This window comes from Amphiprion ocellaris, chromosome 7 (genome assembly GCF_022539595.1).
Source record: "Amphiprion ocellaris isolate individual 3 ecotype Okinawa chromosome 7, ASM2253959v1, whole genome shotgun sequence".
Taxonomy (NCBI): domain Eukaryota; kingdom Metazoa; phylum Chordata; class Actinopteri; family Pomacentridae; genus Amphiprion; species Amphiprion ocellaris.
The window spans coordinates 5332117-5360064 of record NC_072772.1 but is presented as its reverse complement, the minus strand read 5'-3'; the positions used below and the strand labels follow the sequence as shown (position 1 = coordinate 5360064).

The 27948-nt window shown below is 43.2% G+C and overlaps 1 protein-coding gene across 1 annotated transcript in view; it reads right to left on the bottom strand.

Annotated features, from left to right (window-relative positions):
* Positions 1-27948, bottom strand: part of arhgap35a (Rho GTPase activating protein 35a) — a 63654-nt gene that overhangs the window by 5592 nt on the left and 30114 nt on the right. The window contains exons 2-4 of the mRNA XM_023285609.3: positions 13308-17145; positions 7852-7993; positions 1747-1824 (exon numbers count right to left, since the gene is read on the bottom strand). Of these exons, the coding sequence (XP_023141377.1) occupies positions 1747-1824; positions 7852-7993; positions 13308-17030 (3943 nt within the window). The 5' untranslated portion in view covers positions 17031-17145. The remainder of the gene's footprint in view (positions 1-1746; positions 1825-7851; positions 7994-13307; positions 17146-27948) is intronic.

Sequence of the window (27948 nt, the reverse complement as noted above, 5' to 3'; positions counted from 1 at the left end):
TGTCACTTGTGCCTGCCTATCTGGTAATTCATCAGCATGCAGTTCAGATTGTGTTGAAAATGATTTTGAACTGAGCAGAGGTAGCAATCGCAACTGTTATTGAAAAGCGATCAGGGTGTTCATTCACACATGAAGCCAACATGCTCACATTACCTCTGATTAACTGAAAGGAGTGCACATTTAAAAGGGGCCAAAATAAACCTCTAACAATCTGACTTGTGTTGTTGTGAAGCTCATTTTGAATCATCCATGGACTACACCATAAAATAAAGGGTACTGTGTGTAAGAATTTGACAATAAGTACAGTAGATTGAACAAAGTCACAAATAAAGAAAAACTTGAAAACACGTTTCTTGCTCTTCCTGCTGTATGCTTTGTATTTTCTACTTTTTTTTGTGCTCTGGCGTATTTTAGTACAATGGAAAGTGCAAAATAAAGTTGATTGTTATTCATATTAATAGGCTGAACCTACAAACGTTTGATAAAACAGCAGGGAGGCCCACCTATATGGAAGGAATGTAAGAACCTGTGTATGTTGGTAGCTTTCCTTTTATTTTCTCTGGTGTATTAGGATATTGTGAACAGCAGTGTCTTACATAATGTAAATAATGGGCTTTATATTATTTTTGCTTCAATTCGATATAGTACTTTCATTTGCAAGGGGTGAACTTTTCTAGATCAAAACCTCTCTGATATTCCAGGAAATGTATTAAATGAAATTATCTTAAGATATTACAATCATGTAAGAAATATGACAAGAGTTAAATCCAAATATAATACGCTCATTTCTGGTTCTTTTCAATTACACACACGACTTGTAGACAGCTCGCATAAATACGTTTGCCCTAGAGTTGTCAATTCGTAATTTCCCTAATATAAATAAATAACAAACAGGAGAAATATAAAGTTAATTTGAGCGAAGAAAAAGCCCAGAGAGCCAAAGAGCAACACCGCTGGAGCACCACTCTAGCAGAGAGAGCATGTGCGTGGGAGCAAGAGACTTAATTAAAAAAGCTATTTTCTGATAACTTTTTACTTTACGAAAGGTAGTAGGTGTAGCAAGAATAGAGGCGAGAGAAAAGTGCTTCAGCTGCGGTTAGCGGGTTCATGAACAGTCGGAGGAGAGCTCCCATTTTGAAAGTTTCCACGCACGCCGCTTCTCATGCAGCTTTTTTCTGCAATGAGCTACCTAAATCTTCAGGGAGCTGATGAAGTGCCATCTTCGCTGCGGCTACGAGACACCTGCGCTGTAGCTTCACCTGTAATTGTCTTGCCCCATCGGCCCGGGGCTCAAAATGATTCAACGCAGGGTTTCAACTCTGATTACTGGAGTTGGATTTAATCTCAACCAGGCGTGGACGCTCGCATACACACACGCATACACGGGCCATCTTGCTCTGCTATCTATCTCGGCAGCAACATGCTTCATTAACCAAACCAATCTGCAGGCAATTAACTGCCCACGGCAGACAGACACACGCATGGAGACGCACACTGAGGGCGCTTGTGCATGTGCGAGGATGCACACGAGGGCAGATAGACGACTGAGGAGGCAGCTCCGCAGTCTAAAAGGAAGTGAAGGCCAATTCCCTCAGTAGAATTAATGCTCTCTGGCTAATTAAGGAGACTCAGGATTGTTATGGACAGAGGCAGATGTGTGCACGTACACATCTTCATGGCCTTTTCTTCACATGTAAGCATGTCTACACCTGAACGTGTGAGTACTGTCAGCAGAAAGTAACACACCTTGGTCGAACTGCCGCTGCATGCTCTCCATCTCTGCTTTGTTCCCGCTGACCCTGTAGATGCCCTCTGTGCTCAACCCTGGAGGAACGAGAGGGAGGAAGAAAACATGTTATTAGCTCAGTGTTCTTTTCTTATGTTTAATTTGCAACAAGTAGTAATGGTAACTGTTCAATCCAATCCAAGAAGCCTTTAACATATCATCATGCTGTGTACAGATGCTCTCTCAAGGGCAGAAAAAGCAGAGGCTGTGATTACAGCCTTTCCCTATGTCCCCCTCCATCTAAACACGCTATTAGCACTATTTATTAAACCCATAAAGGGCTCCTGCAGGCCCGCTAAGAGCCCACTGGTGCACTGTGACAAGCTGAAGCTACCTCAGTGCCACTACGCTGTAAAATGGCTTTAAAAAACACAGATGCCGTGTGCTTTTTCTTCTCGCACTGAGCTTCATTCTTAAGAGGATATTTAAGGAGGATTTGCAGCTTTTTCTTAAACAGTCAAAGTACATACATATTAGCTAAAGGGCTTCAAACAGGTTTTGTGCTGGGAAACAGAGGAAAATCAGCACAGCTAAAATGTACATGTTTTAGGTGTTGTATTATTTATTTAAAGACAGTTTTATTAGTGCAGGGGTGCAAACTGTACATGCATAAATAAAGAGACTGTATCTGTATGGCTGCTGGAAAAAGCAGGAGTAAAATCAGTGCCTTTGTTTCACTGAACATAGACAGCGGGACAATGACAACATCTTAGGTCCATCTAGTCCAGACAACATACGCACTCTGACGCCAGCAAAGAATACTGCAGCAAATATAGATGTATTCACCAAAGCAAAAACATGAGACAAAAGAGCAGAAGTGAAACAGTCTGCTATTATTCATATAATTCTGTCTTTCCGTTAGTCGTGCCTCCTGTTCGAATTCATAATTTTACAGACTTTTCAAGGCTTACAGCAGGTGTCGTCTAGCACAACATGACTGAGGCCTTCAATTAAATACACATTAATAAAGCCTGTTAGATTTTATTAACCGTTTACAGCAATAATCTATTCTATTATACTCTAGTATAATGCGCACTTAGAAAGTTTTAACAACGCATTGATTTTTCAGAACTTTTCAATTCAATCGCTGACCATTTTGTTAAGCAGATAAATTCTGACTATGCTAATATTTCCTCACGTTGTATAACTCTTATTTAATTTTTGGGGGGGGCAAAAAAACACCCAAATGCATTTTCAAAGCAGTGTGCCCTTTCAAATCATTTAAGTTCAATATTTCAGTATTAGAAATTAATGTATTTACAGCTCGACTACTTTCCAAACATACAAAAAAACCCAGCATGCCGACAGTAGGCATCAGTTTATATTTCGGCCTATGAACACCAAAGCCCTCTCATCAGTTTGAAGGCCATATTATCTTAATATATAATAAGGATCTTTTTATTTATGACAATACACAATTTATCAGAGCCAGAAAGTGTAAAATCAAATAGAATTTAAACTTTCCAACAGTTCTTGAACTACTTATCCATGATGTGCCTTTCCATTGGAAAAAGTAACCAAATCTAAGCTTAAAATCATGATATTTCATCAAAATCATTTTATTCTACATGTGTTCTTTAAAATGTGACAAAAATTCTGAGATTTTTCAGCTGAACTGGGCGGAACTGCAGGCCGTGTATACACAGAGCAAATAGGAAACAAGTATGGAAACAAATTAAAAATGTAAGTAGTACAGTGGTAGCCATAAAATAGTTTTTGCAGTATTAATAACACATGTGGGAACTTGTACATGTTGTACACAACAATCCTGGGTAATTTTATTTTTTATTAAAAAAATAACCAAAGAAATTCAACTTAGTTTTTTTTCTGTTTATTTATGGCATTTTAAGGTTTCCCTACTTCTAGCCACTGCTGTGTTGTTTTCATAGATGTGCAGGGCTTTATATTGAGCCCACAGTCGGTAAAATTGTGTCAGGAGCAAAAATCGCTCATAAACTTGAGGTTCAGAGGGTTAACAAATTAGGTGAACTGCAGTTGGGCACTTTTACACCTGTAGCCTGAAAAAGTACTCCAAATTAAGAGAGTGGGGTCATGTGGCATTTTGCACCATTAATGTTAATTTGCTGTAGGTTTTGCTAATTTGCTAATTTTGCTAATCCTCGGTCATACATCCATGTACTCAGACATGGAAAACACAAGTAACCAAGTCAAAGTGGGTCAGTGGCAGAAAGGAAAGGCTTATGGACAGTTGGTATGAATGAAACTTGACTTCATTGTGGTTCATTAATAGTTTTTTTCCAATTTACGACAAAGATAACGCTCCATCTCCCACCCTTGAAATTCTCTTTCCGCGCTCACACTTTGGTGGCGATACGGGGGAGACAGAAAGCAGTCCAGAGGGAGATAGGAGTGGCAGAAAAAAAAAGAGGATGAGATAGGGAGAGGCAAGGGAGGAAATGAGAGAGCTTTCAGTCAAGGCATACAACATCGATCTCCTCCTTCTACCAATCAATTATCCACAAAAGCTTTTCTAGCCAGACACTAGGAAAACAGGGATGGGAGGAGAGATAGGGAGAGGGAGCAGTGTTGCAGTGGTGGGGTGAGAGAGTGAGAGATAGGGGCAAAATAGGACAAGCACCCAAGGATGGGGAAAGATAGCGAGGGGGGTGTGAGGACGAAAAGGAGTGAAAGTCGGACTGATGAAAGAGAGGATGAGAAAAAATAAAGGGATTAAGATAAAGATGGATATATAGAGGAATGGGAAGCTACATCAAAGGTGGGGGTTACATGAAGATGAAAGGAATGTAACAGGAGCCACGAGGCAGTGGGAGGGTCAGAATAGAATAAAATAATAATAATTCTACAGTGAAAGCTTGAGAAGGTGATCTCTCTAAAACTGCATCCTCCTCCTCCTCTATAGCTGAGGAAAGCACCAGCAAAGTCAATGTAAATAGAAAGAAAAACAAATCTTCAACCTCTAACAAAGTCTTCTTCCATTCTTTAGGGTTATTTTAAATCCATACACCGTGCACATTAGGGGAAATAAATCATCACTTTTATCAGATTTGGTGTACACATCTTCATGCATCTTTATACATCATTTATAAATAGGATCAAACCCTAAAAATACACCCATCTATGGTAACTTCACAGCTTCCAGCAGCACTTAAGTGGCTAAAAACATGCCTGTGGACCCGCAATCACACAAACTCTAATAGTGTGATAAATGCTCCCTCAGTTAGCATTAGTTCCTGCAGCGTGTTACTGTCTGACACCAATCCAGCTGATCCCACATCAGCCCAGAATCCCAGCCGCTCTCCGGGTTCAGCAGCCCAGAGGCTGATTTCATAGTTCACCATGGAGACAGGCAGTCGCTGGGTGCTGCCCTTTTCGTCGCTATGGAGGCTCCTACAGCCAGCAGATATGCCTGCACACGCTAACACACATTCATCACCTCGGTGCCCATGAGCAGAACACACTGCGACTACAACGCTGGGAGAAAGCCTGAACTGAGAAGAGATAGCAGCAGTCACTACGGATTGATTTTATATAGCTGCTTTTCTACAAGCTCAGAATGCATGAAAATAACACAAAATATCACATCCACTTCTATTATTCTCAAGGACAAAAGGAGTGAGCTATGAGACATGAATAAGAGATCCAACAAAGAAATAAGACTTTAAAATAGAAATGATAAAAACAGAAAAAAAGTCACTTTATTCACCGTACTGTCTATGTGCCGGGACGAAACGTTCTGAATATGAAGAATGCAGCTGCTTTATGTGTACATTTAAAATGTATATAACTGGAAGATTGTGAGTGACATTTACACAGATAAGGCAGCAATGTTGGGTTTGGGTTTAAGTTAGCTACAAGTATTTTTGTTGAGCAAAAAGGAAAAGAAAAGAATGTAGGTCAAAACAGCAGGTCCAAGGTCGGGCTCACAACGTCACCCATTATCAGCTCACACTACAGTGACAAACACGGTGTCAGCGCTGTACGGTAATTTCCTGCAAGTGCCATTATATCCACAGATCATAGACACAGATATGGGATAAGTAAAGTCTGACTTACAGCAACAACAATCAGAACTAAATAGCACATTGCATCTCATTTCCCCTTCCAGTCCCAGAAATTCTCAGTGTGGGTCTGTCCCATATGTGTCAGCATGTAAATAAAGTATACACAATATACACAAATAAACACACACAGTGCACTGGTTAGTGAGATGTGCAGGGCTGCATTCTTTACACATGCATACACTTGCAAAAAACATTTGAAAAAGCTAAACACACATAGAAAATAACTGAGACCAAACTGTCTTCCAGTTTCTTGGCTTGTGATATTGATCGAACAGAGAGAGATATGGAGCAGAATATTACCTGGAAAAAACACACCCAGACACAAGTGAAATAAAGGAGAGAAAGCAATGAAGGGGAAGTCAAGACAGGGGGAAAGAAATACAGTGAATTGAGAGAGGTGACAATAGGACGGGGGCAGAAAGAGAAATGTGTGCTAGCAATGAGATGAAAGAAATCAAATGTGACAAGTGTAGGTACCCAGAGTGATGGAGGGAGAAGGATGAGTGGATCAGAAGAAAGAAGTAGAGAAACAAGGACACTAGAAATAAAAGAGGAGGGAGAGGAAACAGAGGATTAGGAGGAATACTAAAAGGAGCGAGTGAGGATAAGAGGTGGAAAATACCTCCGGAGGAGCAGCAAATTCACTCTGCACCACAGCGCAGCGTATGTCTGCATATTCAACCAGTTTTCCTCGTAACTGCTGTGACTGCTCCAGTTAACATGTTAACAGGGTGAGGTGAAATCTAACGCAATGCCGTGTTATCAAGAGCTTTGCTTTCACACAGAGGAAGAAGGTGGATGTTTTGTGAGGCCACAATAATCCACAAATACAGTCTTTTAATGTGGGCAGAGACTACAGTGGAATGCACTGGCATGTCAGTAAAGAACAGGGGTGTTCTGAGAAACTCACTCGCCCAAATGCAACTCGAGCTAGGGAAGATTAAAAAGAGAAGTTTCAGCAACCGCAGTGATATTTTTATTAAACATTAGGTGAGAAAATGTAATATAAACCACTGATGCCATGTCATGTGCACTTTTTCTGGGAATTTAGATGGAGCTGTGACTTCACTATCTAAAATCCTGGTTATGACCCAGCGAAGAATAGAAAGACGAGTGCAAATATCTTAACACAAACATCAACCCTGCATTAGGTTGCCTCTGGGTTAGTGGAACAGCTGGTGACGGAGTGAGAGGAAAGCTGGCAGTCGGGGGGCAGTGGGGCACCAGAAGAGCCTGGCAGGGGGTTTGGCATCTGGGCAAAAGGGTAGCAAGGTTAGAGGAGGCTATCTATCCACATCTGTGCTCCCAGAGAGGAGGGTTGGGTGGCTGCTGGCACCAGACTAAAGACCTGTTAGCTAAACACAGTGGTGCACACTTTAATCTATGCTGGTGAGAGTATTTCCGTTAAAAACGACGCACTATTCTACACTGCAAGTTTATCTCTTCTTGTCACACTGATCTGACTTGCTCTAAAGTTGGCACAAAACACTGCTAATGGAAACAGCAGCTATGATGTTCTTTTTTTGATGCTTTCACTTGGGAACCAGTTGGGAGACACAAACCAGAGATTTATGCTACGTGTGAATGCAAACAAGGACACAGCTTCATCCACTCATCTCTATTTTGCGTTCTTTACTATTTAAGCGATCAAAAAGTAAGTTAACATCCTTGATTCATGTCCCTGCTGGTGCCCACCTGTAAAGCCTGCAGCTCAGACACAAGCATCTATCAAACCTGAACAAAGAATCAGTGAGACATAAAGAAAGCATGTGCACATAAACACAAAGGCTGCGTGTGAATTAAGGCGGATGACAGTACGCAGCAATCCCACCAGAGAGGAGGATTAAGATAAGGAGAAAGAGAATGCAGCAGAAGAGAAGAAAGCAAAATAAATGGAGGCAGGTATAGCACATGCAGAGGCAGAATGGATCCTTTGAAATCCTTTCATGAGAGCTAATACCTAATTGAGTGAAAACAGCAGCCTGTGATGCATCGGGATGCTATTAAGCAGCGGATTCTTACCTGTTGTTTCGATAAAACGGATGCACTTCTCGATGAAGATGGGGATGGGTCTCTCGAGGGAGACCACGGTGGTCAGTGGCATGCCAAAGTAGTTGCTTTCGATGGGTTTTGAGATAGAATACCTGGGTTTGGGTCGTGGTTTCTGGGGGGAAAAATGGAAGGAAAAACAGATTAGTTGGAGCAGTCAGAGAAAAAAACATCAACATTATTTGAGAGGATTGACATTGACAATGAAACCGAGCCTCGAAGCATTGTTCTCGAAATGGATTGATTCAGCTGGAAAAGAACATGACTGTATTTAAAGGTGTGTTTTTCTGTTTAGCAACTACTGGTGAAAAGACAAACACAACCGTCCCGCACATTCCTTAAACTGATAAGTAACCATACATTCCTGTCTTGAGCAATGTTCCGTGCATCAGTGAGATACATATCGGTTTCTTCATCGCCCTGATCTCTTCATTCTTACCCTCCTTCCTCTGGCATTCTCTTTCTCTCCACTACTGCATTGCAGCTCTCAGATAATAAAACTCTCTTATTCGTTGTTTAATTACTTTCCAACCCGATATTCTCCTGTTAAGAGACCTCTAATACACTCCTGCAACTTTCTCTGCCTGCCTCCCCGTATGGCTGAGGCATCAGCGGTAATTGTACTGCGCTTTAATGGTGTTCAGTGGGAATGTTTTGAAGGCCCCTGAGGCCTGGATCTCTAGTAAGTCTGTCAGCCCCCTGAGGCAGTGCCCTGGCAGGCTGGGTGGTAAGTCAGGGATGCATGGTTGGCTAGACACATCGACTGTGGGAGCAGTGCAGGCCTGACAGACAGACAGACACAGGAAAGCAAAGCAGAAGAGTGCTCATTAGAGAGAAGAAGCCTGGCGTGCCCTCTGCTCCAGATACTGGCCTCACTGCACTCCGACAAACATTTTCCATAGCACATATATACACACTCACTCACAATGCTACTCTAGGAAACAAGCAGAGAAACATTGATGAAGCCTGGGAATATCAACAAAGGCTCACCTGAACTTTTTCTGCATTGCCTGTTGTTTTAGCATTTAGTGAATTTACTTTTGTTTATCTACAGTATAATATATTATTAGGCTTCCACCTATAGGAGCCAGTTAGTTTTATTACATATGAATATTACAGATAAGTCATTGTCAGTGATTATCTGGAGGGCATACATGTATTATGGTCAACATTGTTAAGTCTGTTTTTTAACATAACTTTTAAATCTTTAAAAAATTGCCAAAATTACATAATTTATCATGGCTCCAAGCTGTTGAAACTGGACAAAATTGCTAGATTTTCACATCTCTGACAGTCCTTGACTATTCATCTTAGACATACCGTTTAAATAGAAAACTGAACCAAATCCAACCTTAAAATCAGGATGTTTAATTAAAATAACTATACTATATGTCTTATTTAAAAATTAGCAAAAAAAGAAATTGTTTCCACAAATCTAATTCTGTAATAAAGAAAAAATTCTGCACTCATCAACGCAACCGTGAAACCATTAGTGACTCAACTGTAATAAACAGTAACGTGACAAAAATACAGGGACTTACAGATGAACTGGGTTGAACTGCAGGCTGTGTTTTTAATAAGAGACAAGTATGAAAACAAATTCAAAATGTAAGCAATGAAATATCTATCGTATATAGATTTTTTTTCCCCCAATACTGGCACTTATGGGCACTTGGGAAATTCCTTCACTTATCACTCCCTCTATCTCCTCCACCGCCAAACCTCTCTGACACTCTTTTTCTCAACATACAAGACGTCTAAACACTTGCGGCCGGTGCAGCGGTTTTACATCTGCACTGTACATGTGAAGTGTGTTTATGCGTTCACACGACACCCACATAAAGCTTTATTGGAATAAAGGGGAAGTGATAAAAGATTCTCTCTACACAAGTTGTGTTATTAGAGCTCGCTGCCTGTTTGGGGTTTTTTTTAGCTCCAAGAAGGAGCTCATAATTTATTTGTGTCCTATCACACTGACTGTGTTGTATATCTGTGCTCTATCTCAGCTTAGCAGACTGTCTCTACACTTCCCTCCTCCTCATCCTTCTCTCCTGCGCCCACTTTTCTCCCTCACTGTCTTCTCCCCCTGCAGTTTTGCCTTCTGGCCACTCCTTTTAGTTGCTGACTGAGACAGGATATGTTGCCAGCGCTGAGAAGACAAAACAGACCTCTACCACTAAAGAAAAACAAAACACATCCCTAATAATAACATACAGACACCATGGTGAGCGTTTACATACACTGCACGCCGTAGGAGGCAGAAACACAAGGATGTGCTATGGTTCTATCATAACTCTCATTTCACTCCATCTCCATTTTATTTTCTTTCTGTGGTTGTGTTCTCGCTTTTTACTTTGACTGTCTCCCCCCCTCTTGTTTCTTGCATGAGGACACTAGACGAACTAGGTGACTGAGGAATTTAAAACATTCCTCTTGCTTGGCTGAGGAGGTTTGAAAGAAAAAAAAAAGCTGCAGAAGAGAGAGAGAGGAAATGTTTCCGGCCTCTTACTGAGGGAGGGTGATCAGGACAGACACAGTTGGCCGTTGCCTGAGGTAAAGGGGGGGAAGGGGTTTAAAATGGGCTAAGAGTCTAATTTTAATTATTTGTTCCTGCTCGTCTTGACTCTCAGTGGTAGACAGTGCCCTGAGGCTGCGGCCAGGAGAATGTTTACACCACATAAAGCCGAACCTTCACCTAAAACACAACTGAAAATCAGACTTTGCGTTAAGCCTGACAAGTCACACTAGCAGGAGTTGCTGGTCCAGGTCACTGCTACAATACATCTCCCCAAGATGACCAAATAACTCAATAAAATGTCATCCTGAGGGGCTTTCAGGGTGCAGCAGATTGAAAATGGACTCTTATCTTTGAAACAGCTGCTCAGAAAATAGGTGATGGAACTTGATCACTTTGTTACAACCACAATTAAGCCATAATGGCCTGTAATGTGGGCATCCAGATCCCAGATGTGCTGTAGGGCACAAATCAGAGGCACTAATTAGACTAATGATGACGACACGGATCTACACTCTGCCGGCCTCAGTTTTCTTGGGGGATTTGTTTTGAAACATGAAGGCTGATAATGTGTCATGTGATACTTTATTGATCACCCTTTGGTCTTGGCCCCTCCTGCAGGGACGGGGTCAGAGCACGGGGTCGGGTAGAAGTCAGAGTTACTGGAGCTTCACTTGTCCACTTCACTGGTAGTCTCTCTGATCGACAAACAGCCTTGTGTTTGAGTTGTGTTTCGGAAGCACAAATGGCATCAGGTACTAGAGAATGCAGTCGAGGCAGTTGAAGGATGTGTGAAGACAGCTTCTATGCAGGTACTTGGACATCACAGCTGAGTGTGTGAAAACATTAATCATCCTCCTCCTGTTCCACCCTACTGACAGCCATGGTAATTATCACAGACGCACAAGCACAACATACACAGCTGTAACTCTTGTTCAGCTGGCACTTCTGTACCACACCACGTGTGCGAATGAACAGCATACCGGGCTGATAAGCCGAACAGTGTAAGGTCAAAAAGCGTCACTGCAACATTGCTGAGAGACAAGCACAGAAAGCAAGAGGACACGAGTTAGACAGAAGCTGAGTAAAGGAGGAGATACCTGCGTCTGCAAATAAGACCTCTAGCAGAAATTTAAAAACAAAAAGGAAGGAGATATGAGGAGAACATAATGGGGTGAGAGAAAAAAAACAGTGTGACAGGAAAGTGAGCAGCAAAAAGTATGAATCAGCAAGAAGAGAAGACAAACACTGAATATGAGAGAATGAAAGGAAGGAAGCATAGAAAGCCAAACAGACGGAGAAGAATTGGAAGTCTCTGGAACAAGTTGACAAGTTTTGGTGCATAACTCACTGCAGCACCACAAGAGCGAACAGTAAACAACACTGCCGTAACTTAGAGACAACAGTCAATCACTGTCTCAGTAATGCCACATGCATTTTGCCAGTTAGAGACTACTTAGTCTCTTACTTGTCAAAAAATGATGGCATTCTGTCATTCAAACATAGCTCACTGAATGTTCTTCGCTGTTTTATTCAGATATCTAATTACAGTGACAGAGAAAGGCTCTGTACATCTATACATATAACACATGAGATAGCGTCACCCACCATATTTAACAGCATCTTGTGTTAGTACACTGTAATCCTGTGCATGCATGTCCATTATTGTGATGGCACACATATCAGTCTTGTGCCTTGTTCAAAGTGATATGTAAATGTTACTAGGCCTGACCAAGTGAAGCTGCTGTTGCGACTTTTGCAGAAAAGTTGCAAAGGTGCTCAATCAGACATGTAGCTGACATGTTAGATGTAGTAGATTACTGAAAAGGAATTTAAGTCTGAAAAGGGCAAAAGAGTAGCCTCACTAATATAAGCCTAGAAATATGGTGACTAAAGTCTAATTTTGTAAACTTTAAAAAGACTATAAAGGAAGGTTTTAACTTTGGACACACACACTATTGTGAGGAGATATTTACAATTTATTGTTATTTTTTCCTTTTGCTTGTTAGTGCTGTCGTTTCCTCAACAGCAGGGATGTTTACAACTAATTTGCTGAGATATAACATTAGCTTTAATTTGTTTCACGTGTCACTATAGAAACAGCTGGAAGTTGGAGGTTGATGTTTCCAGCATCTCACAGAGTATAAATGTCCAACATCATTAAGCCAGCTCTCATATAATGGGAAACCTGACACAACCAGACACATGTGCACAAACAGATAAAACAGCAAAGTGAACACTGGGCTCTGTCTCTATTCATTAAGATTTTCTGCTTTCTGGTATAGACATTTACTGACTGGAGACGGTTTCTTTTTCCTCTGATGATCTGGCTAGTTTAGAAGGCTCCCACAGAGCGGTCAGGGACAAATATGGCAGACATGCTTTCAGAGGAACCCCTACAGTATGTCATGTTTTCACTGGGCTAAGCTTCACAGAGTACAGAGATTATACTGAACTCATTAGTTATTCCTTGACTTTAGCAATAAACACAGTTATCTACCAAAGCAAACAGGTGTTGAATCTCAGCCAAGAACTAATTATACTGGGGATTATCGACATTTTATACATTCTGTCTATAAACAAATACATGTGCATACATGAAGGCAAAGTGGTTTAAGTGCACAACATCCTGTACTGCAGAGCTAGCCATTATATACGACTGACAGTGTTTTGCTTAAAAAATCATTTTCTAGTATCAAAAAGTTACTGAGGCAATACAGTATTTTAAAATGTATTTGAACAATGGATGTGTTCCAAAAATAAATATGCAAACATATGTAATAATCTTTGTTAACTGCTGTGTTAGGAGTAGTTGAATCAACTAAGAAATTTAAAATGCTCCCAATTTAAGAGTTTACATATTTTTAGTCTTTTCACCAATATGTCACTCAGACAGACAGAGATGCACACTAACCTTTGTATTTCTGCGCAGGCTCTTGAGAATATTTCTCCTTTTTGGATCCTCACTCTCCTCAGTGGAGTCTTTCTGTGCTCCTCCATCATCCTGGCTAGTCTTGGGTGGACCCCCCATCTCATCATCACTGCCCAGAGAGAAGCTTGTCCTAAAATTGCTGAACTTCCCAAGCCGTTTGGATCTGTCTCTATAAAGCTTAGGCTTTACATGAATGGCAGACAACTTTCTCCTGCGCTCCAGTGAGCTGCTATCAGCCTCGCTGTCTGATCCATTCCCCCCGGCACTTCCATTGGAGTGACCCTTGTTGGCATTGCGGATGGTGATAATCTTGCCCTGTGTGCTGTCATGAGGGACAGAGTAAATATTCTCCTCTTCTGTGGGTCTAGGTTTGCTCACCGCATCCATGGGCTCCGCATAGTCTGAGGGGTCATAGCCACCATCGCTACCTGGTGCCCATGTAACAGTTTGGGGCAAAGAGCGGCGGTTGGTGCCTCCCTGCTGGTCCATGTATGGGCCAAGATTAACCTTACGGACAGGTTTGGGCTTCACTTGTGGAGGAACCTTGTTGTTCAGCTTGCTCTCAAAAGTGCTGAGCTCAGAAATGACAGAGAATGTATCACTTGAATCCAGATCTGGCAGCTTGTAGCTTCCCAGGTGGGAGCCAAGACTACCATCCTCCCTCAGGGTAGGGTAAGGTGGTGAAGGGTCAATATCATCCTCTGAGTCCATAAGAATGTTAACTGGACTGGGAGAACCACAGCGAGGGCTGATGCTCTCATTGGTACATGCCTCTGCCACATTGTCATACATATGTGTGGCTTCAACAATAGTGCGCTTCTCTATGACCTCTTTGAAGAAGGGTTGGAAAAGGTCTATCTTATGAAGTCCCCCTACTACCCCACCATGTCCACATATTACTGTGTTAAATCTGGCCTCTATTTCATGTGCCAGTTCCTCTCCCTGACTGACTTGCTCCTTTGCCGATTCTGAGTCTGTCAGTTCCATCTGACTCTCCCCTACTGCTAGCAACTGGACTGGTATGATATCTTGGACCTCACACAGGAAAGCACACAATGTCTCCATGGAAGCCTTTCGGCGGGCAGAGTAGACTGCAATGTAGCCATGGACCAGACCAGTCTTGCGGAGGGAGAATGAGGAATGGAAAGACAGCAGTGACAGCTCCATGTTTTGCTTCTGACCTCCTACATTAAGATCCAGCAGAACGGAGGTGCCACTGCTGAGACTGGAGGCGGGACGACAATGCTGGGGCAGAAGGAAGGGAGCAAGGAGTTGGTCTAGGTCGTACGTGTCTCCACACATAAGGCAGATGACTATCCTCAAGTCTGCCTCAAGCGCTGGCTGGGACTGAGAGTCTCTGAAGGCAGAGGATGGTGGAGGTAAGGGAGGGGAGCTGCTACCTATGCTTCTCCGTGATTCTAGGAGGCCCTTCAGCATCTGGCTGATCTGCTTCTCGTTGACATTGCGGCCATAACCCATGCCAGGGGAGGCAGGGTCTAGGTAGGCACACTGCAGCTTTACCGCCACCTGCTGCCCTTGCTGTATAAGAGTTTGAGCTGTCTCCCCCCCAATATCTCCTATGGACCCGACCCCCCGCTTGGTGAACAGAAGGAGGGACAGTGGGAGCTGCGCTAAGCTGTTTTCCCTTTCCCTTCTGCTAATAGTTGACTCTCTAAGCTTCTCTATGCTCTCAACAACATAGGAGAGGGATTCCTTTGAATTGTACAAACATAAGCAACCATGGGGTGTGAAGGTTGGTGTGTGGAAAGAATTGACTGGCAGACGTACATTCCCCTCTATGGGACGAAGAGCTAACTCGTACAACTTGCCATCTAACACGTACCGGTCGTCACTGGTGCACAAGGCTCTTATCTCATTTGCCATTTCTCTAGCTAGCCCATCTCTCCCCAAGATGACAAGATTTATCCGCTCAGCCCTCCCTCCAATCCAGTCTGATGATGGATAGCGAGTGGGGAATCTGGATGCCAGTATCTGCTCTATCTTACTGTCCACACAGTGGGGGCTGTTGGGACAAGTGTCCTTTGTTGGGTGGTAGACAAAGTGGATATGTTTCAATACTAGAGCATCCCTTTCTGCCTGTAGCTTTTGCAGAGCTTTAAATCTTTGCTCCTCACCCAACAGCTCCTGAATGGCTCCCATTTTCTCTTTACTTGGTTTTGCATCCACTTCTAGCTCATAAAACAGCTCAGAGTATTCAAGAAGCAGTTCCTGAAAGTCCTCTTTGGCCCGATCAATGATTTCCTTCTGATGTTTGTTGTAGATATCCAGATATTCAACTTCATCGAGCCACTGATAGAACTCTTCATTCATGATGAAGCTTCGGGCCTCCTCCCACGGTTTCCCTGGTGTGATGAAAGGAGAGACACTTAACTTCTCCTTGAACTCCCATCTTATCTCAGCCCTTTTGCGCTCATTCCTTAGCTGCTCCCGATGGACCTCACAGATAGCTTCAGCTGCTGCGGTCTCCAGGAGGTCCTGGGGGATTCGATCGTCCTCCATGTTATCAATGTGTGGCGTGATCTCCCAAGGTGTATCATCTAGGACTACAAACCACTGGGAGAAATCTCTCTTTGTCTCCAGGACTTTCTGAACCCCAGACCAGCTCAGATGGTCTATCTCACTCAACTCTGGCAACAGTACAGACAGGGCCTGTGGCAGAGTACTTAGATAGGCCTTCCTGCGTTTCTCTATGTGCTCTTGTTTCAGTCTATGCACGTGCTGCTGGAAGAGCTTCTTGGCTTTAGCTGTGCCCTCAAGGAAAACATACTCCTTATACTCGGGGGCTGTCTGCATTCGGCGACTGACCGCTGGCCACGTCTCATTGTGGTTCTTCACAATTCGGTTGACCAGCCACTCATAGCGGTCTTTGGCTGAGGCAATCTGTTGACTCTGCTGTTTCAGTGCCTCAAAGTAAGGGATAATCTTAGGCTTTCCCCTACTCTTGTCTATTAGCTGAGCCAGTGTAAGAAAGGCCAGGTCAACATTGACATTAGAGCGTGCTGATGTTTCTACCACCTGTAGGTTCTTCTTGGCTAGGGCAAAGGTGTGTGAGTCCTTAATATAGCGCTCAACTCCTTCATCACATTTGGTGAGAACCAGTACCACAGGCTTCTTCGTTTTGGCTAACTGGTTATACAGGTTGGTAACAAACTTCATCTGGTCCTCAAAGCTACGGTTCATACCCCTGCTAACATCCACACAGAGTAAGAAGCCATCCACCATAAGCTTGCCTTCAGGCATCTGCTTCTGCTCAAAGTCCTGCTCCAGCCCCAGCTGATCTGTGCAGAAGTACATCAGCTTTTCAGCCGAAGCCAGCTTGGTGGAAGCTGCCCTCTTGATGTAAGGCTGGAGCGCCGTGCTACGGTGCGGCTGGAACGTCTGATCATCAATGAACTCCGTCTGCTCCACCACATTCATACGGCATTCTGGTCCCTCCTCCACCGTTCTCCCAGCCTCTCCCCAGAACAGGAAGTGGTCATTGTTCACCACACGGCCTCCAAAGTCACTGGTGCTGAGAACGGACGTGTGATCTAGATAGAAGTCATCCGCACTTGGTCGGACAAAGCGGTTACACAGGCAGGACTTGCCCACACCACATTGGCCTTTCTCCTTCTCCGTGCCGGACAGCCCAACCACGACCAGGTTGTAGGTGGGTGCCCGGACATCTTGCTTTTTGGCCATCATCGTCGCTGGCAGAGGCTCATCCTGCCATTCTGGCTGCTAGCTCTAGGGAGAGGAGAAGGCTGCCAATGAAGCAGGGCTTCCATGCAAGAGGAGCTCACTGGGCGGAGGTCTGACCCTGCATGATAGGGAGAGAGAGAGAGAGTAGGGAGACAAAATTAATCTAGGTAAATACAGAAAAAGTAAAAGTATTCTTTATTATTAGAGAGCTATTGTGTCTCTCATCTAAATTCCTACTATGTGCCTATGGCCTGTTAATAATGTTTAATCTGTGATCCTATTTCTCCACTGAATGTTTCCTGAAAAGATTGAGGTCAGTGGCAAAGCTGCTGGAATGCTGCACATTACTTAATTCAGCTGTAGCTCAGTTAAAGGCAATTTTTCCCAGTATAACTCATTTAATTTTAATGCTGCTAGGACTGCAGCGCTACCAGCGGTGCCTTCCACATTTTATTGTCTTGTTCATTGAGACTCGATATGTGTTTTAGCTTATTATCTGACCTAGCAGTACGGATGATCGCCTCACTATCAGCAACATTAGAATAAAGCTATGTCGGGTTTTCACCATCGAGGCAACAGTCACATGAATGTACACACAACCACCAGCACACACTTGTGGAAACAGGCACACTAAGCTCCCTGCACCCCCAAATGAAAGACACACAAGATGAAAGCAGATAAGTGTTCCAGAGCTAAAGTTACTAATTGGCCAACTAGGGAAAGCCATCTGCATTTTAAAAGGCTGCATTGCCTGTTGGCTGGCTTGTATCCATCAAAAACATGTTTTCCTATGTTTCTTACCAAACAGATCAGAGATAGCTGCTATACCATCACTAATGTCATACAAATTTACTTAAAGCAACAAATTGGTGCATAGCGAGCAAGAAAAAGGCCCATACACCTAGGAACACTGAGGCCTGCATGGCTATTCGATCTCAGTGTAATTTATTCCATTTATAAATCAGAGCTAAAAATAAATTAACAAGGGCGAGAGGATGAGGGATGCTCTTTTTGAAATGGCCCTCTCTGACAGCACAATTTGTAAGAAACAAAATCTTCCCAAGCTGTGAGACAGCCGGCACACACACGCTCGTATTAGACCACCCCCTCCATGTCATAACTTAGGCATTAATGTAGTAAAACAGACATTAAAACCACTATTAATCATGAATAGCTCTTTTGACAGAGAGCACAAAGGAAGACAAAGCCTTCATTGCAGCTGAATTGAGTTTGTCAGACAACAGAGAACTATGGATTTGCAAAGATGAACTTCAAAGTCCAACACTGCTACACCAGAGGGGTAGACAATGAAAAGGAAACGGTAGGAGGAGTAAGAAACTCATTACAGTGGAACACACAGTAGATAAAAAAGGCAGCCTCACACCTGCCATGTATCAACTACTGCATATTCTGTACACTGCATTTCTGAGTTTTATTTGAAAGGCTGAGCACCACTAATCGAAATTCAAAGCTGGCGGGTACGGCAAAGCGCTGAAACCCTGAGTTTCGCTAAAGCAAATTCCAATCAGACTGTGAATTAACATTACAGAGGCAAGACCTCCCCTGCGCTCCACCAGGTGTATAACCCAGTGCCAACAGAAAAAGGAATCAATATCAAAAAGAATATCTTGTGTTTTGATATTTGTAGAGGAAACATGCATGAAAAATGTATCAAGGCACCCAGAGATAAACCAGATCCCTGTAATAACAACACATGGAGTGCATTGTGCTCTGCCAGACGTGATGGTCGATATGTTCAAATACGCATATGACCTGGGAGTTACGGTTAATTTATGGTCTTCTTTTTCCTGGCTCTCATGTATGTATGTTTAGCACATATGTGTGCCTTTTTGCTTGTCTGTATGTCTGAGCACATGAGCCTATAATGATTTCCACTGTGTGCACCCACATCTGTGTGAAGTCTGTGATCACTGAAGATGTCCAGTTAGAAAAGAAGTGCACAACACAACCTTGACTAGACGAGAAGAAGTACAGTGCGGTATCTATAGAGCTGGAGAGTTAACAGCACCTGTGTCCTGACCTTGTCATGTTAACATTACAGAGCAGATCGTCTTACTATAATCATCCACAAAAAACATGACCTGCCGCCCCTGGATGTGGTCCACAGGCTTAACAGAACATGCATTCAGTCTGCTTATTATCATTTTTTAGTATGTTTTGTCTACATGAGTCTTTCCTGTGCTACCAAATGACCAGCTACACAAACGTTACAAGTTAAATTTAATCTTAAATCTACCATGAAATATCTCTAAAGTCTGGACCTGCCAATTTATCTGCGGTTCCTTTCTGATTGCTATAATTTGAATTTCACACTATTATAATTATCAAGGGCTGATTTCATCTACTCTGATTGTTTTTAACGTTTTTTGAGTCAAAGGGGATTTCAGGTATGTTTGTGAACTCTGTCATAGCCAATGTTGCTGTGAACTGTATCTCTGCAGAGTAAACTGCTGTGACATGCTTGAAGTAGCTGTCTACTGAGCTTACAGAGGGCATTACCTTAACAGATAAGTAATGAAGCCCTGGCAGAGACCCACATTTGCATAAATACCTCCATATGAGCTTACACATAAAAATCCATACATCCTTGTGTGCGCAAACACAGACTACCTAAATTTTATCTTATATGATCAGCATCCTGGTGATAATCATGTCATGTGTGAAATAGGTCAAGTTTACTGAGAGGGTGTCTGGATTAAATACAGTCAAGCACTCCAAAATGTCCATATGGACGTGGAGGCTGGCCAGGCTCAACACTCTCACACATGTACTGCAAACATCTGCTTTACTGACCCCACTTATCTTTTTCTAATAATCTTCCTGTGTGTGCACAGTGCATGTGAAGTTCATCCACATTTTCTGACAGTCAGCTAACATACACGCTGCAGTGGAGTGCAAGTTATGTGTGTGTGTGTGTGTGTGTGTGTGTGTGTGTGTGTGTGTGTGTGTGTGTGTGTGTGTGTGTGTGTGTGTGTGTGTGTGTGTGTGTGATAAACTGTGGCATTTTGCAAAAACCTCAAAAGGAATGGCAAATAACAGAGACCTAAAGCAGTTTAGTTTTTTTTTCCTGACACGTCCGAGCAGCTTGTCAATGCCACAACCAACCAGACAGCTTGATGTGAGGATGAAATAGTTTAGAACACAATGGCAAATAATGGGGAAAAAATAAAATGTCTCGCTGACTGACTGCTGCGCCCAAACCACGCTGACAGAAACGTAGAATATATATGACACTACAACTGCACAGTTCAGCTTGTTTCAACTGCAAGTCTGCTGGCAGTCTTGAGTGCATTTCATACACAATAGATCTAGTCATTTAGGGAATACATTTCCTCTTTTCTATAAAGATGCCACTGCCTGCGCTCAGCTACCCTCAGTGCAGCAGTCCAGTTGCCGAGTAGTCAGGCAAACAATCTCCCAGTTCACCCCGAGGCCTGGTGTTTGGTGCGCATGTCCAGCCACATACCACCGTCTCCAAGCCCTGGGCTGTACAGGACTGAAGCAGAGATAGGTTAGAGCCTGTGCTGCATGTACCTCTGACCCTGAAGCACATCGGTAAGCAGAAAACAAGACAGACAGAGTGTTGGAGGAGGTGGAGGACATGCAGGAAGGAGTGGAAGGCAGTGGTGGAGGCAACGCGGGGTGGGAAGTTAGCGCACATGGCCAGGATGGGGGTACAGAGAAGAATGGATACGAGAGGAAGGGAAGAGAGGTCAGCAGCCTGGGTCATGTGAGCTGCACATTGGAATCCCCTGGGGGTGGAGAGGCAGGGCGTGGCGAGGCCTGGATGAGTTAAGGGTCAGGGTCTGACCCGTCACATCACTCACCCCCCCAGTCTAATCACAAACAGCGTTACAAGCGCGGCATGCCCACCAAATACCACATCTCAATTTCCCTGCGGATTTTTACTCCCTCCCCTCTCTCACGAGTACTTATCACCGTGTTGGTTCAAAACAGCTAAAACACAGTAATCTTGCCGTGACAGAACCAGCCCTTTCTAGGTCACTGACTGTATCAAGGACAAGAGAAGCCAAGGAAGATAGGATGCATCTGCAGGGTATTGGAGAGCAGCCTAGAGCTAATGCTGGGGCGGCAGGGCGTGAAGTTCATCATAACACGTGCTACAAAGGGCACCAGGGGAGAGGCTGTGTTCACTGCCCATGAGGGGAGACCGTGTGGCCTTCATGGGGTGGCTGCATTCCTTTCATTACAGAGTTCCACGAGTTAGCAATGAAGTATTACCCAGGAGTTTATAGTAATTGTCAGTCAGGCCTGTGTAGATCTATAAAAAAAAATCCTTATTGTTTTGGCGTGTTAGCCTGAATAAAGAGAGCAGATGGACTGAAGGTAGTAATGTCTCCTTAAAGCAAGATCTGAGGAACAAGTACAAGGAAAATTCAAGTTAAGAAGAGTACTTTGCGAGAACTAATAAATGTTAAGTGGAAGTGGAACGTGGTTGTGTAAAGGTTAAGTGTTTCGTAGACTATCTCAGCATTAGGTGCAGACAATAAAGAAAGAGATTTTCTAGTATAGTACAAATAAAGGAGCAAATATAGTGGTGATATTAGAAGAAGCACTTTAGAAATGGTCTTAATGCCTTTCTTTAACTCATTGCCAAAAAGTATCAGATATTTTTTAGCGATTCGAGCACAGTTCATGTTGAAAACTGTGAAACAAGGAAAAACAAGGAAGCGCAGTTTCCCAGAAAGCCCTCTGGTTGTACAGTATTATACACTCAGGAAGACTGGGAGTTGGCAGAAACAAAGGTCATGAAATAGTCATGAAGCAGTGTGATGGTGATGATGAAGACAGAGAGGCAGCAGGGAAAAAATCTTTCTCTCCTTTATTCTCTAAGAGTGGCTGGCCCTCCCTTTGTTTCAGTCCAAAAATGTTTTGCCTCCATTTTTTCCCCCGCTCCTTCTGCAGGATGTAAATCTGCAGCTAGTTGTACTTCCAATCTCTTCTGGCTCATTATTTGTTTTGTTTTTTCGTCTCAGGTCTCTCCCACATCATTGCCATCATCATATAGATTTCCCATCCCCATCTGTCATGATGTTTTTGTATTCTTACTTTTCTCTATCACACCCACCCCCTTATTCTTTGCCTCTCTGGAGCCTTGTGCATTAGTGCGATACGAGGGTCGTGGCCAAGGTGCCGGGGCTGTGAGTGGGTGGGTGGGGGCAAATCCTAACAGTGATACCACTTCCTGCTCTGGCTGTGCTCTCTCACTGGGCAATGGTATAAACAGACTGTACAAAATGAAGGAGGAGATGAGAAATGTGACGCAAACGCACACGACGATAACAAAAAAGTAAAGATGCAGCGCTTAAGCAGTGGTGCACAAAGGGACACGTGTAAACAGTAACTTCAGTGAATATATATGTATATGTTAAGGCCTTCACACATCACAGTCACTGCTCTTTACATGAAGTGCTCTGTGATGCAGTGTACTCAGCGTATCCACAAAAACACAAATCATTTGTCTTTTCCACAAATGCAGAACATCCATCTATCACTCACCAAAACAGGAAACACAAATTTCCTCACTCTTCCCATCTACTGTGTGCATGCATCAACAGAAGATAGAAACTCTATCATACCATCGCTAATGCATTTCACATGTGGGAAAGCAAACAAACGTGTTAGAAAATACTCCTACAGGAAGAAAACACTTCACCAAGAACGCTCAGCCTAAATCAGCTGACTTCATATACATCTCATGCATACAGTGTTAAAAATCTGACCTGCAACATAGCTGCACTCCAACACTCAGAAAAATGAATGCAGTAACCAAACAGCCATCACATAACCGAGTCCTGATCCAGGAGAGTTGGTCATTTGTGACAGGGATTATGGACACTCTGTGGATTAGCTCCGGCTATTTGCATCTTTCCATTTGCAGGTTCACAAGCGGTGCTGTTTGTGCATTAGCATCATCCGATGGTATGGTGATATAACCGCATGAAAAAGGACCAGAGACGCAAATAAAAAATCCCCCTACAGCTGCTCTATTACGCCACACATTTGCATACTGACATATATGCAGAGTGCACTGACACAGAGACACGCTTATGGGAAAATAAATGATTATCATCTCCATACATTGCAATATTGAACAGTTTTACCTGCAATAAACCTCGTCAGATCCACCTTTATTGCTGCTATGTTGTGGAAACACTGCTGTGGAGCAATACAGGTTTTAGCAAGCCATGTTATGTAGCGTTGCACCAAGCTCCACTTACTCCCTCCACCTGGCACTGTACATCTAAAAGGCTAGTTACTGATAGACCCCCTGAGGAGAGACGTAAACGGACAGACAGAAGGAGGAAGGATGCTGGATAAGAGCAGGAACAAAAGAGACAAGAGGGACAAAGACGGCAAACAAAACCTCCAGCTATTGTGAATGCAAGATATCAGGAAGACAGAATGAATAGTGCAGACTGTATTCTCAGAATCCAATCTGAAATTCACCACTACATCTGAACTTCTGAAGGAGGAAAGAGCAAGGTTTAAGTCAGATAAAGGAAGGATCTTGAGAGAATGGACAGCTTATTTAGAAAGTGGAAAGGGAGAGCTAGAAGGGCAAAGGAGGAGTGCGGCACTGTGGTTTAACCTCTTCAACTGCACGAGGAGGCCTCACTGATAGCACGGCTAAATATAATGTGCTGGAAACACGGACAATGACAGATATGAATTCAAACTACCGCCACATAAATCCACTTGCAAGCACACAGATACACAGATGCACAAGTACTCAGAGGGTGGTACTTTCTTCTGATAAGGTCATTTCTCTCCAAGCTGACAGCCAGCCGAGTGAACAGTGAGAGGTTACAGTTTTTCTGCAGCTGCAACTCAGTTAACTGTGACACCAGCTCTCTGACTCCTGCGACCCCGACTGATTAATCATTTATTCAATCTGTCGAGGAATAGTGTTAAACATCTGTGAGGATTTGCTGTTTTTCTCTGTTTGCTTTCACTGTATTTTAAATGCCTTTGGAGGGCTATTCATACAAAACATAGCGATTTGAAGATGTGACCTTGGGTTTAGGAAGTGTTTTCCGAGATACATTACTATTTCATTATGTTTAATAGAATGAGCTGTAGTTTGCACAGTTAACAATGTATTAAAAAGGATTAACATATTAATCTATGGATGGAAATAATGGTTAACTGCAGCCTAAATGTTACATAGCACAGCTTAACAAAACAGGGACTTTCGAGGCCAAACACTGAAAGCGAGGCACACTGTGTTACTCAGAAACATTTGCACCAGAAATTCCCCATTCAACAGGCTGTGCAACATAAACAACAACAAAAACTGTTGCTTTGCATGCAAGGTCAGCGAGACAGACAAGCCTGTGTTTTCCTTTGGCACAAAAGCTCATCTGTGGACCTTCTCTCTCCCTGCTTCTTAATTCCCTCTGCCAGGCATGAACTGCCGTACTCCTCATTTCTTTCAATGCCTCTGGCTCTTGTGTAACTCAAACTATATTCTCTCCTACTTCCCTGTGTCTCGGCTCTGTCTTCTCCTGCAGCAGCAGCTAACCTCGCGGCCCAGCCCCTGTCAGACTAGCAGGCTGTCTGCCGCTGATATTAGCATACATCTGATCCCCACTCCCCTGTTAGAAGGTTTGTCAGCCTCAGCACAACTGTATACACACATCCAGACATTCAATACATCTGTCCCGTCCTCCCAGCCAAACCCGATGCAGCAGCGCAAACAAACAGCTACAACACAGATGGACATGCAAATATGTCCAACGCACTCAACAGGAGAGGGTATTAAATGTAGACACAGGGCATGTTTGCATTCTGTGCACACAAACGTACAAAGCAGTTTTGTGGTTAAATATGACAACATTTTGCTGAGGGGGACTGACAGGTGGGTCTTCAAACTCAGCTGGTAATCTTCCACCTGAATGAGCCTCCAATTCCAATTGCTACTGTAATTGCTTTGACAGCGATGGTGTGTGTGTGTTTGTGTCTCATTTCAGCACCAGGGACGCCCTCAGTCGTTCAATACCCAGAGCTGCCTGCACCTATACGCCAATTTTCCAAACAAAATAAATTTTTTACAATAATGTTTGTTAATATACATGCTTATGCTTTGGTGTCTAAAGTGAGAATTGCTTCCAGCACATCCTCTGTGTACAAATAAAATCAGACTGCTCAGAATAAATTTCCTCAATAAAAAAGCCCATCAACCAGAAAAGAAGTTGGAGTCCTGCTGAAAGAATAGTGCAGCTAAACAGAACTTTCTCCTCTTGACTTCCTGAGTAACTACATGACACTGTGACCTCTGGGTGGGATGTCTTCATGTAGCACGATAATGTCTTTAGAAAACAAATAATAGAGTTCTACATTACGTGCAATTTCAAGAAGTCGACTCAGTGACTCAAACTTACTCACCACCACAATCCCACTCCGAGCCAGAGAAAAGCTATCCACATAAAATACTATGACTTGTGAGCAGCAGATCAACTGGTGACATTACTTTCAATTTAACTGTCATTATTAACCCATTTTCAGCGGAGCGCTCATCCCAAGCCAGAGTGAGTGGCTAATAGATGTGCTGGGTGTGTTTTCCAGATGGTGAACAAGACAGGAAAGCTGTGCGCGCTAACAAAGCGAGGCCGCTGCCACCGGAGTTGAATTCTTTATCACTTCATCTGCTGCTGCGAAGATTGTGACGGCCAGACTAAACTCAGAGAGCAGTACTGATTGCAACAGTTACTTGATTGCGGTCGCACAGTGTCCATTGTTTTGTCTTACAATGAAAGAAAGTTCCAGTTGTCAAGGCTGTGCACACCTGTGTGTTATTTGGATTTCCTGCTTCCTGCTTTGGATTGTTAGAGGAAAGAAGAGAGCGGGGTGAATGGACAGGGCAAAAACGAATGCTGCTGGGAGATTTGACTTTAAAAACCAGTTGCCAGGGCAACCCAGTAGCCGAGCGGTTACTCTGAACACCAAGCAGGTGCAAATGCTGTCAGCTGTGGGTCCCTGGTTCAAATCCCGGCAGGTTGGACCTTTGCTGCATGTGGTCCCCCTGTGCTCTTTTCTCATTTTTCGTGCCTCTCACTACTGCTCCTATTTAATAAAGCAAAATAATATTCTAAAAGGAAAAAAAACAGTTGCCAAATTATACACAGCCACATTTCATTTACATTCATTTAGACATGGCGGCACCTCAGGAGGTGGAAATGTTCTCTATTTGACCTTTTGACTCTAAAATAAATACATTCAAAAGTAAGCTCGATTAGCCCTCATGCTAGGTGTACTATATGTCAAATAGAGAAGCATTAAATAAATTGCAGCACCTGCTCAAGCAGTATTCAGAAAAATATAGCTGCCAAGACTTCTGCATTTGACTATTTTTCACTCTGAATTTAAAGCAACACAATAATTCTACCTCTGATCAGGACTGAGGATACAAGGATAATGCTGCTAAACTCATTCCATCTGGACTTGTAACCTGCAGGCTTTGTATATAATTATGTGCTATGATCCCTACAGGGAGATCTTACATCAACCAGAGATCACCCAGACCGTTACTAGGTGACAGATGGTCGTCACACACACAAAAACAGCCACCTAACACCTACACCATATGCTCCAACATAGATACGGCACGTTCACATCTCACAATATACGCATGCCCTCGAACTTCTCTACTCTCTGCTTAAACAGTGAAAGTTTAAATAAATTGTGTGTGTTTTTCCTCCTCCTCTCTACCAAGAGAAATGTCCATGCACTACTGAATCTTGCGACCAATTAAAGCTGGAAATGACAGAAATGAAGCACAGGGATGGGCTGAGAAGGAAATGGAAGATGATAAACAACCAGTTTCTGCAGAATGCTGGATAGTGCAAGCTCAGAAACAAGTGTTGGCTGTGAAAGTGGCGTATGCCAGCAGCTATGGTACATCACTGCAAGACTGTGAATGCCACACTATATGTGGTCTGTTCTTGTCATGTTCTCATGTGTGGAGTTGAGGCACTAATGGGCTAGTCTGGGCTGCGGTATCCTTGTAGCATCATCGCATGCTGCCAGAAGCAAAATAAGACAAACTAGTCAATAGGTGCCACCTCCTCTCAAATCTTCAGTCTATCCTGTCAATCTGTCCCTGCTCTGTGGAAGGTTAATAAAGCAGCCAGCAGTAATAAAAAGGTACGCTTAGACACTGCACTGCCAACTGATTCTGACAGGCCTTCCAATAATTAAAGGCACACCCCAGATTCAAACAATAGCTGGAGACAGAACATCCCAATACTGGCTTGTTTGCTTAATTATTTTCCATCGAATTTTTTTTGTGCCTACAAACTGACTGACTGAGCTGGTGATGGCGAGAAACGGCTCATTGTCGGAAAAAAAATGGATTTGAGAATGACAAATGGTTTTTGAAAGCTTGTATTGACTCAGGTGCAAAATCCTGCTTTTCATTCCAAGAGGTTAGAAAGAAAAAAGAAGTAATTTTCTATCAGTAAATGCCACCTTTCAAGAACTCGGGTGTCCCGCGCTATGAAAGGGAGAGATGAAATGAGCCGAAAGAAAAGAATGAAAGTTGGTTCGACGTGGGGGAGTGAGTGTGTGTGAAGCTATAAATAAGGCAATGAAAAGTATTACAAGAGAACAAGAAGAGTTTCCAACCAAAATGAGGCAAGAAGGGGAGAAGGAGAGACTTTGCATTGGGGGGGAAGGAGGAGGGGAGGAAGTTAACACAAGGAGCTTCTGGTAAGTGCTTAGCACTTGCGGTTGGCTAATGGTACACAGACTGGGCTACTTTACGATGGCTCAACTGTACTTCTTGCTGCTGCTGCCCTAACAAGCCTCAACCTGAAAGAGTAACCCGTTAAAAAGCATAGACAACCACTTTCTATAATTCTTTGCCCTCCACCTTCCC